The 12,161-nt window shown below is 45.1% G+C and overlaps 1 protein-coding gene across 4 annotated transcripts in view; it reads left to right on the top strand.

Annotated features, from left to right (window-relative positions):
• FMNL3 (formin like 3) overlaps window positions 1-12,161 on the top strand; it is a 120,555-nt gene that overhangs the window by 58,633 nt on the left and 49,761 nt on the right. For all 4 annotated transcript variants that reach the window (XM_077328467.1, XM_077328464.1, XM_077328463.1 and 1 more), the window contains exons 2-4: window positions 6,715-6,798; window positions 9,329-9,409; window positions 10,369-10,445. In XM_077328467.1, the coding sequence (XP_077184582.1) occupies window positions 6,715-6,798; window positions 9,329-9,409; window positions 10,369-10,445 (242 nt within the window). The remainder of the gene's footprint in view (window positions 1-6,714; window positions 6,799-9,328; window positions 9,410-10,368; window positions 10,446-12,161) is intronic.

Genomic DNA, 12,161 nt, shown 5'->3' with positions numbered 1-12,161 from the left:
GATGTGGTGCCAGCCACATATCTTCAACCTTGCCTGCTTCACAGGGTTATTGTCAGAAGAATAGTAAGGGCTGCTTTGGTTCCCACTGTGGAGAAAGGTGGGGTATGCCTGAAGTGAATAAATAATAAATATAGCTGAAGATAGGAGGCAGAGTAAAGGTAGGCTGGTGAATGCCTGAGAAGGAAAGATGGAAACAGGAATCAGAATTGGACCACAGTTTTCCTAGGCAGAGGCTACTGAGCAAGATGGGCAGTTTCAGACAGAGGGGCAGATAAAGTAAGTTGTCTGTTGGGAGGGGTGGGGGGGGGGAGATACAAGAATCTCAGTCTCCCAGATTCTCCTTTATGCTCATGGAGAAGAGCCATGTGATTGCTTCACCTGTAAACAACATTGGTCAACTGCCGTGTTTAGAAGGGGAGCCGGGCCGGCTTCTTTGCTTTGGGAGGTGATTTTAACTGCTCAGCAAGTAAACTAGTATGGGGGGGGGGGCGAGATAGGATATCACTTGAACTCTCCCCCCCATACACCCCTGAGAAAACCTGATCAATATTTTAATTGGTGTTTGCAAGAGGAGCTGCCTAATCCAGGGCAGCAGAAGCTGGGAAATTCTGCAAACCAGAAATGGTACATTGCTGGTTGAATGGATCCTGGTGCTAATCTGGGCATACTACGGACTGTGGCTCAGTAACTACAACCAGACCCAGTGCAGGTTGCACATATTGGTCATGCATCAACACAAACCTGAAGCAAATTTTGTCTCATATATGCTCTATTGGAGATACAGCCTTGATATATACTTTGTAAAGTCAGAAAAGATCTCAAACTGTATCAGACTGTTTAGCAGGGCTAAACATCATATCCACTATATACACACAGGGGGGGAAATCAGTACCACTCACTGCTTCCTGACTTCCCCTTTATGACTACTAGTGCCAAGATGCAGAGTCACATGAAAACATCCGGTGTCCCATGCAGTGCACGAGTGCATGATCTTTTGACATAAAAAATCATTTTTAGGAAACTCCTACTCCAGTGTGTTCCAGCTAAGGCAAACTTCTTCTGAATTAAAATGGGAGCCAGTGTGGTATAGTGCTTAAAGAGTGTTGAACTAAAATCTGGAAGACTCAGGTTTGAATCCTGCCAGGGAAGTATTATGAAAAGTACATAAGAATGTACACATTTTCGCATGTATATCACAATTGTAAAGGGATTTATTTACTTTCTTTATTAAACCCCTATCTTTGTCCCCCAACGAGGACCCAAAACATCTTACATCATTCTACTCATAGTATTGTATTCCCACAAGAACCCTACGAGGTAGGTTAGGCTGAGAGAATGCAACTGGCTCAAGGTTACTCAGTGAGCTTCCATGACATGTGTAGGGATTCAAACCCAGATCTCCTACATACTGATCCAACACTCACTACACCATGCTGGCTTTCTATTAATAGGGTCAACTATCATCAGTGTTTGTTGTTATCATCTTTACACCGTTCCAGCAGAGCAGTATAAATTAAACACCAAGGGCTAAAGGGGAGGAGAGGGGGCGGGCCCTGTCCGTGATAAAAACTCACGACTCCTGATTCGCCCCTCCGAGTGGCACTCAAGAGCTGCGCACGGCTCCCCATTGGCTACTTGGCCCGTCCTCGGAGGAGCGCTCCAGCTAGTCGGCCATCTCCAGAGTCAGCCATCCTCGCCTCTGCGCTACTGCAAGTCCTGGCCACCGGGAAAGGAGCAGGGCCGCTGTGTCGAAGACTAGGGACCTTCCTCGGAGAGTGGGGGGGCCGCCAGGGGAGGGGGGTGGCGCCACAGGCCCGTGCCCTGGGTAAGAAGCAGTGTGCGGCAGCCCTGCTTCTTTCCCCAGGGAGGGCCTGCCCCCAATCCAACATGGCTGCCGCATCCACATGGCGGCCCTCCTCTTTACCAGCCGCTAACGCGGCCATCTCACCCTGCTAGGCTGCGGGCGCCTCTGCGCCTGCTGCCAACACAGCCCTTCACACCATGCCACTGCCCGTTGCTTCGACCGCCTGCCCACCCTTCTCCCCGGCCTGTGCCCCACAACTTACCGGGAGAGGGGCCTCACCATGACCTGCCAGCCCCGGAGCGTCAACGCCGCACCCTTGCTCTGCCACCGCAACCCTGCTCTGCGTCCGCTGCTGATGCGATGTGCACCCGCGCGGCCTTCTACCGCCCCCAAACATGCCCATTTTAATAAATGGGCTTTGTTTCTAGTCTTACCTAATATGTCAGCGCTATTTCTGTTTTCAATAAAAGATCATTCACTTGCTAAAAATTTTTTATCCAGTTGGCTGGCACACGGTTAAACACAGAACTCACAATTATTATATTGCACAGAAGAGTTGACCTTATCTATAGAGACCAGGGGTCCCAACCTTTTGGCACACAGGGGGCCACATTAGCATGCTCGGTGCCTAAAGAGGGCCACATCTTAAACCAAAATGTAACAAAATTATTATCCAACTTATTTAGATCAAAAGTAAACATTCACAGGTAAATAAAGAAATGTTAACTTTAATGCAATCCATTTTGGAACAATATTTTACTATGGAATCCTTTTATTTAGTTACATATGCTTACCCAGTCAGTGAGATTCTTGTGGCTGTTTTCTGTTAGCCAAGACATTGATGTCCAAGTCAAGGTTTGTGACAGACACTCTTAAAATGTCATATAAATGTTCATGTTTAAGCCTTGACCTACACTTTGATTTCACAATTTTCATCTTGGAAAAGGTTTGTTCACAAATGTATGTGATGCCAAAGACTGAACATGCGTGCAGCAAAATTCTTTAGGTTGATAAATATATCAGGCAGACAAGAATAGAAATCTAACAGACTATTTTCTTTGTAAATGTCTCTGAGATGATCACTAGTTTGCAGTCAATTAGTTCCATCTGTAAAAATGTACTTGCATCTTCTGGTGCTACTTCGAATGGATTCTGAAACATTCTTATTTCCTTTCCAAGCTTATGGCAATCAGTGAATCTGTTCTGAAATTCCACCTTCAATAGGTTCAGTGCTTTGATGTGCCTTTCAACATTGAATTGTAAATCCCCATTAGAAGTTGGAAGTTGCCTTCACTAACTTGCTTCACAAAAATGTATAGTTTTGCTTCAAAAGCTTTCAATTCCGTATACATGTCATACACAAGCTTTCCTTTCACCTACAAACTTAGATTCAATGTGTCCAGATGCTTCGTGATATCTGTTAAGAAAGCCAAATCAAAAATCCGTTCAGAGTCAGAAAGTGCTTCTTGATCTTTTCTCCTTAAGAAAGACAGCAATTTCATGATGAAGACTGAAAAAACATTTGAGGACTTGGCCTCTAATGCACCTAACTCTGAGGGGAAAAAATTGAAACTGACAATGAACAAGGCCATGATGTTTGATGTAATTAATGCTGGATACAACAATATGCATCACACTTTCCGACTGAAGAATCTTACTACACTAGGTTTGCTGATGGATGATGCAGTGAAATTGCATTGGAAGCGTATCATTTAATTTCAATATATTTTCATTGATTTTTGAAAGTACACCAGTTTTAAATTCCCACCATATTTCTTGCACCATCAGTTGTAATGCTTTCCAATTTATCCTAACTCAGACCAAGATTTTCTACTGATTTACACACCTTCAAGAATATGTTTTCTGCCACTGTGGTGCCTTTCAAACTCTGCAGGGCACACAACTCTTCTGTAATTGTGAAGTTGGAATCTATCCCCCTGATATTAATTAGTACTTGAGCAGTGTCTATAATATCATTGCTCTCATCTAATGCCAAAGGAAAAAAATGTAAATGTTTTGCCTTGACAACCAGTGACATATGCAGCTCTTCTCCTAGTACTTCAACATGCCTGGTGATTGTAGATGCAGGTAAAGTGACAAAACTAACACAAGATACCTTCTCGGGGCACATTTCCTCCATTACTTTAACCATGCACTTTAAACAAATTGACCATCAGAGAATGGTCTTCCACTCTCAGAAATACATTTAGCAACATGATAGCTGGCCCTCACAGTAGACAGGTTCTCTTCAACATATTTTCTAAAACTGTTTTGCTGCAAAAACATTGTTTTTTAAAGAGAGTTTATCTTGTTCACTTTCACCTCTCCTTGATATATTGAGTAGCTCTTGTAACAGGATTCAAGGTGCCTTTTAATATTGTACTCCTTTAATGCTGAAACAGTTTCAAGACATCAGGCAAACTGCTTTATTCTTGTTTAAAACAAAGAAGTTCTCAGTAGTGCATTTGTCTTTAAAGACACGGTGCTTATCTGCAATTTTTCATTTCTTTGAAACAGAACTTCCTTTTGCAGAAATCTTACAGGGATTTTAGCAGAGTAGCAGTTACAGAGTTACAGTTAGGGTTGGGCACTTTGGTGTCCGAAGCAGCCAATGGCGCTGCACGGGAGGAAAGGGAGGTGCGGGCACCAGTGCACTGACAGCTCTACACCTGCACATGTGCACCTGCCAGTGCACTGGCGCCAGTGCCTCCCCTCCTCCTGCACCGTGGCATTGGGCAGCCTTCCACCTGGAACAGAGGATATGCCATTATGTTGGCTTCAGATTATATGCAGGGTACATTTACACATCACTGCTTGCCAGCCAAGCCTAAGCTGCCCATCTATTGCAAAAATCCCGGGACACACCCACTTCCCTGGTCTTTGCCCCGGGTCCCGCTCGGGACCTCAAATGTCCCGCCAGCAGCTGGCCGGCTGGAACTGACGCCATGCAAACGCACAAAAGGCACGCAGGCAGGAGGCTCTGGGGAGAGGCGCGCAGGAAGCGAGGTGAGGCCAGAGGGAGGGAGGGAGGGAGGGAGACAGCCACACCGCCGCTGCACACACCCCGCCGCCGCATGCACCGTGCTGCCGCCACCGCAGTGTGTCCCGCCTTACAGCCACAAAATTCTGGTCACCTTAGCCAAGCCTCAATCATGACAAGTAAATTGGCAAGCAGAGGGAGGGGGACTTGGCTGGAGGAAGATGTGAGAAGAGGAATGCCATAAGCTTCCTTGCTAAGAGGGTGCTCAAGGGGCCACACACTGGCTCCTGCAATCACAGATATATAAGAAGGATAAGAACAAGAGGGGAGGATAAGAACAAGAGGGGCCTGACAGAAAGAACAATGTTGTTTTTGCCTGTTTTTCAAGAAAGGGACAGGATGAACAGCAGTAGATGGTGCCTCTTGAGGCAGGAAGAACAGTATGGGTCTGACGGAAAATGCCCGGAGGGTGATAGCAGCAGACAAGCCGGTTGGAGGGCTGCAAGCAGCCCACAGGCCTCAGGTTAGGAACCCATGATATAGATCCTTTTGAAGTCTATGGCTACTTAGCTCAGGAAAATAATTTTCCTGCAGGCTAATTGGTACAGGCTTCTTAACAGGATACAAGATGGTTATCTTGCTACAAGGTAAAGAGTTGTCCACCCTTTGTGTTTCTGCACGAATGCATGTCTTGCATGGAATTAGGTAAGCTCAGATCTGGTACTCAGGCAGAGTGAGATACAGTTGCAGCCTTCTTCTGTGTCTCTGCACCAAGGTCCAATCACACCTGGCAGAATGTTCCCCAACAGTGGCAGCTCATTGAAAGGAAACAGGGCCAGAGCAGTAGCAGTGCAGTTCTAGGCAGAGTTAGAAGAATGCTCTTCGTGGTTTTGTTACACGTATGCAGATATTGTTCCCTGTATTTACTCCCTGTATTAGGCTATGCAGTAATTGTGTCTTGGTGGCTGACACTATACAACACCTCGTATTTGTGACTGTGCAGTCAGCCGTGAGAGCCAGTGCAGTACAGTGTTTAACATGTTGGACTAGGACTAGAGAGGCCCAGGTTCAAATCCATACTCAGGCGTGAAATTTACTGGGTGATCTTATCAATCTCTCTCATTCCGGCCTATTTCATAGGGCTGTTTTAAAAAACGAAGAAGGGGAAGCTGCACATCATTATCTGTCCATTGATTTAGTGCATTTTTATCTTGTCCTTTGTCAAAACCGCTCAGGTGGCAAACCTGGTTATCCTCTCAACTCTGTGAAGTAGACTAGGCTGAGAGATAATGATTGAATTAAGATCACTTAGCAAGTTTCCTTCAAAGCAGGGATTTGAAGGTAGGTTTCCTTGGTCCTGGTTCATCAGTCTAAACCAGTGGTTCTCAACCGGGAGGTCATGACCCCTGGTAGGGTCAATCAGCCCTTTTCCCAGGGATCGCCGAGGCTGCTGTTGCCATGCTGCTGCGGCAGCAGTCATGCCACCACTGCTGTAGTAGCGGCACAGTGGCTATCAGGGCGGCAGCAGCGCGGCAGCCTCGGCGACCCAAAGGGGGTCGCAGCCTTAGGAAGGTTGAGAACCACTGGTCTAAACATTACACTGTCAGTCTAACCTACCACTCAGAGCTGTTGAGAGAATAAAATGGAAGAAAGAAGAACTGCGTATCTCACCCATAGTTTCTCAGAAGGGCAGGATAAAGCGGGTACCTTTATTATGTTAGAAAAGCAACTTACAATTTTTAATATATAAGGTCATACAGTATTTTATTCTAGACATGCATATTTTTGATTCATTTTGTTGTGGACACTGCTGTGAATTTTTAAGATGTCCAGGCCAATCTTCAGTTGCGCCAAACCTTGGGCTTTATGTCGTTGGCATTCTGGCAAATGTTTGCTTTGCTCTTTGACAAACCTGGGAATTCCTCCACAGAGTTCCATGAACCTCCCTCCTGACAAGGCTCGTCTCCTGCGGCAATATGACAACGAGAAGAAATGGGACCTTATTTGCGACCAGGTAAGTGAGGGTTAATGTGGGCTCTGTCCTGTCACTAAAGCGAGACCGTTTTAGATCTCCTTGAGCTTCAATTGAACCTCCTTCAAAGAGAGCAGGTTGTATCCCCTTATTAAAATGTATTTCTCTATTTGACTGTTGAGTTAGTTGGCATTTGGGAGAAGGTTAGGGTTGCCTTCAAGTGGTTGGCTAGAGATTTCCCAAAAATCCCAACTGATCTCTGGGTGACATAGCACATTTATTTAATGCTTACATACTTACAACATTTGTTCCACTTCTCTGGGAAAAAAATAACTACATTAGAAGGTAGACTGTGTTTCATTGTACGTTGCTGAGGACACTCCCCTCCCTAAACCTTACTCAAATATCCAGGTAGTTCCAAACCCAGAGCTGGCATCTCTAGGGATGGTGTCTCTTCGTCACATGATGAATGCATAAAACTTCACTATAGGACCATTTGTGAATCACAGACTGTGTGGGAGAAAAGCTCTTTAATTCATATTATGGATTCAGAGTTTTTAGCTCCCGAGAAATCAGTTTGACTCAAAGAAATGCTGACCAACATTGCAGTCATCATTCTTTTTGATACTTCAAAAGGCAGTAATTACTGTAAGAAAAGATGCTAAGGCTTCTAAGGAACAGTGACAAGGACTGTGGTTGCTTTTCTGAAAAAGGAGTGTTTTATGTAGGTGGTAGGTTGCCATGTGAAGTGGTGAACTTAGAACCTTTCTTCGAGCTATCTGTCTTAGCCTAGAGGTAACTTATTGGTTATTGTGTCCAGATAGTGTGCTGCCCAGGCCAATGAGAGCTTTCCTCCAATTGCAAGGATTCCTGGGCCACATGGGTGGGTGGAAATGGCCAGGGGGGCATGGCATCCCACTGGTAGTTTAAAGAGGTTCCAGAAGCAGGCCAGGAATGATGAAGCTGATCCTGCTCAAGGTGCTGAGGAACCGTTTCTTATTGAGGCCTAGCGGATCCTCTAGCAATAGAAGCAATTATAGCAGCAGAGCAGGGGAAGGAGAAGTCCCATAGTTCTTAAGGCAGAAAGGGAATAAGAAAAATCTCATAAAAATAATGGAATACCACTCTCCATACAAGGCCATAAATCAACATAAAAGTGGAGTCTATCAGAGCTACGCTGGGGCTATACTGAATTTAGGGCTGAAGATGTGTTCTTCAGCTTAAGGTCCCTGAGATGGTCAGCTGCTTGAGCAGGAATATGAAGGGCAATGAGAAAAAGGCATTGCCTTTGTTCACCAAAACAAATCCAGACCCCCTCCTCTCAGTCGGCTCAGTCTTCTTCTAACCTTGGCTCTGTGGCCTGAGCAATCCAAAGTCCCATCCTGGGTTAAGTCCCATGCTTAAGTAAGGTTCTCAGTAACTTGAAGAAAAAACATCTGGCCCAGATGTAGATGCTTAATGGAATATTTACCAGATGATGATGGGCCACCCTCAACTCAGGCTAGTAGGTTCTTGGTTTCAGACCTAGAGGCATGACACGCTGTAGGCCACATTACACTGTGATATTGTTCCTCCCTGCTAAAAAGTGCCCACAGTTTGAGTGTAGGGAGGGGTAACCTGGGACAAGTTTATTCCTTCCTTAGCTACCTTGTATCCTAAAAATTCTCATCTTAAAGTAATACCAATCCTTGTACAGCTGTGAAAATCAATAGCACACATTCATCGAGGAAGGTCTCTTGAGAAAATGGAATTTTTTCTCTCTCTATGTTACTACCAAGACAAAAGCATGACTATAGGCAGGGAAAACCCATAGATAGAAGAGTGTATCTTGCGCCTCAGTCCTATGGAGGTATATATAAGTCTTTTTGTACTGGACAGGATAAGCATGCATAATGTAGGACCAGTTCACACATGACAAAGTCTTCAGGTGTCCTCTATGAATCATCTTAGGTGTTATGGAAGTTCCATGTTTAGCAATTCCCATGCACATGGGCTCAATTCAGATCAGGACAGCAGGGCATGGGAGAGGGGCTTACATCTTCCTCCCCCCCATGCCATTTTCCTTATCTGAAATGGCCTCTAGGAGCTTCTATTTGCCCCATTGGGGAAACAGCCTGAAAAAGGAAAGGCTTAACATGCACTGTGGTCTCAGTCTGAATTGGGCCTGAGAATTAATTTCTAAGCATGGAACTCCTAGAGCTCATCTGTCAACAGAACCTGTAGCAGGCATGAACATCTTGTGATTTGGTCTCTGTGGCATTTGAGCAGGGGAAAGGCCTATGGAAGAGGTAGAGCCAAATGTGTATGAATGGAAGGGACCCTGGAACTGCTTTTGCTGCCTGAATTATTAAGGAAGGGATATAGATGTAAAGAAGCATCAGGTATTCAGAGTACCAGGACAAGTCAGCCACTAAGTCAAAACTCATGTGCAGGGAGACTTATGTTAATTAATCCATTTGAAAAAAAACCTTTTCTTTCACTGACCAAAGCTGATCTTGGTACATTGTACTTTTAAAGATCTCTCAGCCATTATTTCCCCCCTTTCTCTTCCTTCATGGCCAATCTGGAACAGGAAAGATTTCAGGTGAAGAACCCACCCCACACATATATCCAGAAACTGAAGAGTTTCCTTGACCCAGGGGTCACTCGGAAGGTAAGATCTGAAGTTTTACATCTACAGATACATGGCAAAGAATAAAGCACTAACAATTTCTTCCACACCTGAGCAGAACATGCTCTACTATATTACTGACCAACAGCTAGTGTATCTTCCTGAATCCATTCTAATATGTACTAAATTATACATGCTGCTTTTCACTGCTTGGTTTTGCATTTAGCTGAGGAACATGTTGTGGGAAAGACAGAAAAGGATGTATGCCTATTCATTTACATTATTTATAGTTTGCCTTTCTTACTGAGATTTAGGCCCTTTCCACACACATTAGATAGTGCACCCTCAATGCACTTTGGAAGTAGATCTTCCTGTTCTGCACAGAGAAATCCAGCTGCAAAAGCATATTGACAGTGCATTATCACATATGTGAGGAATGGGCCTTAATTTATGACACTATCAGGATTTCATGTTCTTGTTTACTACAAATTCCCCTTGCCTGTGGCCACTTATGGCCCCTGTGTGTTGCAGAGTGGTCATTTACATCTCCATTTGTGAACACAGTGATATTTTAAACAAATAGTCTCTTTAAACAAATAGTTCTTTATTTTATTCCTTTATTTTAATTTCTAGACCACTCTGTCAAAGCAGATGCTCATATCTTTATGAATAATATCAAAATGATCATGTGACTTATGGTTATAGAAAAACCGTCTGTTTGGAAGACTCTCACACCAAATTTATCCTTTTGTCAAATTTCTTTTAGCCTTCTATAAACTCTCAGGGCAGAGAGTTTCACTGTTGCCTACAGCAATATGCATATCAGTGGTATCAACTAGACATTACACAGAATAAGGGAAAAGCAACAAAGGAAATATGGGGTGGAGAGGAGTAGAGAAATTAAATACACTGCGAAGTATGTCCCCTAATGGTTCATCCAGCTCTGTGTATGTGTATTTATTGGTGGAGAAGATGTTGGTCAGTCAATCTTGTCTTTACAGAAGTTCCGTCGGAGGGTACAGGAATCAACCAAAGTGCTGAAGGAACTGGAGATCTCTCTAAGGACCAACCACATTGGGTAAGGTAGCAGTGGTCAGTGCTTTTGACAAGTGTGCCACAAATCAAGTCCAAGTACAGGAATGCATTGATAGCACTTGCTGCAGTACATATACAGTCTTGTGTTACATGCTTTTGCCTCTATCCTACTCAGTTAAAATGAAGGCAGCAGCACAGTGCTGGAGAGGTAGGCAGGTGTGTAGGCCAGACTCTGTAGCCAGATTCACAGGAACTCCAGCTCCTGTCCTGGTGGACCACAAACTCTCACTTGCTGTTCTCAGTTATGGTATCCATGTTGCAGATGGGCCATTTACTGTAGTCAGGTTCTTGAAGGAAGAAGCTGGTTGTGGACTTTAATCTGTTCATCTGCAGATATTATGCCACATTGCAGAAATCAACACTTGTTTCACCTGTGCTCTAAAGCGGGGGTCATCAACCCCTGGTCCGCCGCCCAGTCCTGGTCCGCGAAGGCCACAGTACCAGGCCGCCGGCAGCCGCGCCTGCCTCCCCCCCCCCCAGCGAGAAGCTCGGGGAAGAGGCAGGCCCGGCACGCCGGTGACACAAATGCGCACGCGCAGTTGCCGCGCATGCGTGTTAGCGCCCCCTGGTGGTGAAAACGTGCATGTGCGGCAACTGCGCGTGTGCGTTTGCGCGCAGCTGCCATGCGGTGCCCGGGCAGGCGGCTCTCCCCTCGCCCCGGAGGCGGTCCCTGACCACAGAAAGGTTAGGGACCGCTGCTCTAAAGTGGTACCCTGACCTGGATGGCCCAGGCTAGCCTGGTGGTTTCCAACATTTTTGTCAATGATGTGGATGAGGCGATGGAGGGGCTCCTCGTTAAATTTGCAGCTGACACCAAATTGGGAGGAATAGCCAACACCCCAGAAGATAGAATTCAAGAAGATCAAGCTGGAAAAGTAGGCAAATGAGAACAAGACGCATTTCAATAAGGAGAAGTGCTGAGTTCTACATCTGGATCACAAGAATGAGAAGCATGCATACTGGATTGGAAATACACTTCTGGGTAGCAGGGTATGTGGATGAGATCTTGAGGTTGCAAGGGAAATATGAGCAGGCAATGTGATATGGCGGGAAAGAAGGCAAATGCAGTCTTGGGATGTATCAGCAGAAGTATCACATCAAAATCACAAGGTATCATAGTCCCCCTGTATTCTACATTGGTCAGACTATACCTGGAGTACTGTGGACAAAATTAAAGGGGTGCCGAGGAGAGCAATGAGGATGATCCAGAGCCTTGGAACTAAGCCCTATGAGGAAAGGCTGAAGGACTTGGGAGAAGAGGAGATTGGGAGGGGACATGATTGCTCTCTTTAACTATTTGAAAAGTTGTCACTTAGAGGAGGGCAGGGAGTGGTTCTTATTGGCAGCAGAGGATAGGACTCGCAGTAATGGGTTTAAACTATGTGTAGAACTGTACCAGCTAGATATCAAGGAGAAAAAAATCGCAATCAGAATACTTCAGCAATGGAATGAGTTCCCCCTCACCAGCAGTCTTTAAGCAGCAGCTGGACAAATATTTTTCATGGATGCTTTACGCTGATCCTGCATTGAGCAGCGGGTTGGACTGGATGGCATGTGTGGCCCCTTCCAACTCTATGATTCTATGATCTCATGAGAAGTCTAGCAATGAAATTCAGAGTTGCTACATAGAGGCTGGCAATTACAAACCATCTCAGTTTGTCTTTCACCTTGAAAATCCTACAGGGTTGCCATAAATTGG

Source organism: Paroedura picta, chromosome 3, assembly GCF_049243985.1.
Source record: "Paroedura picta isolate Pp20150507F chromosome 3, Ppicta_v3.0, whole genome shotgun sequence".
Taxonomy (NCBI): domain Eukaryota; kingdom Metazoa; phylum Chordata; class Lepidosauria; order Squamata; family Gekkonidae; genus Paroedura; species Paroedura picta.
This window is presented reverse-complemented; position numbering and strand designations above follow the sequence as displayed.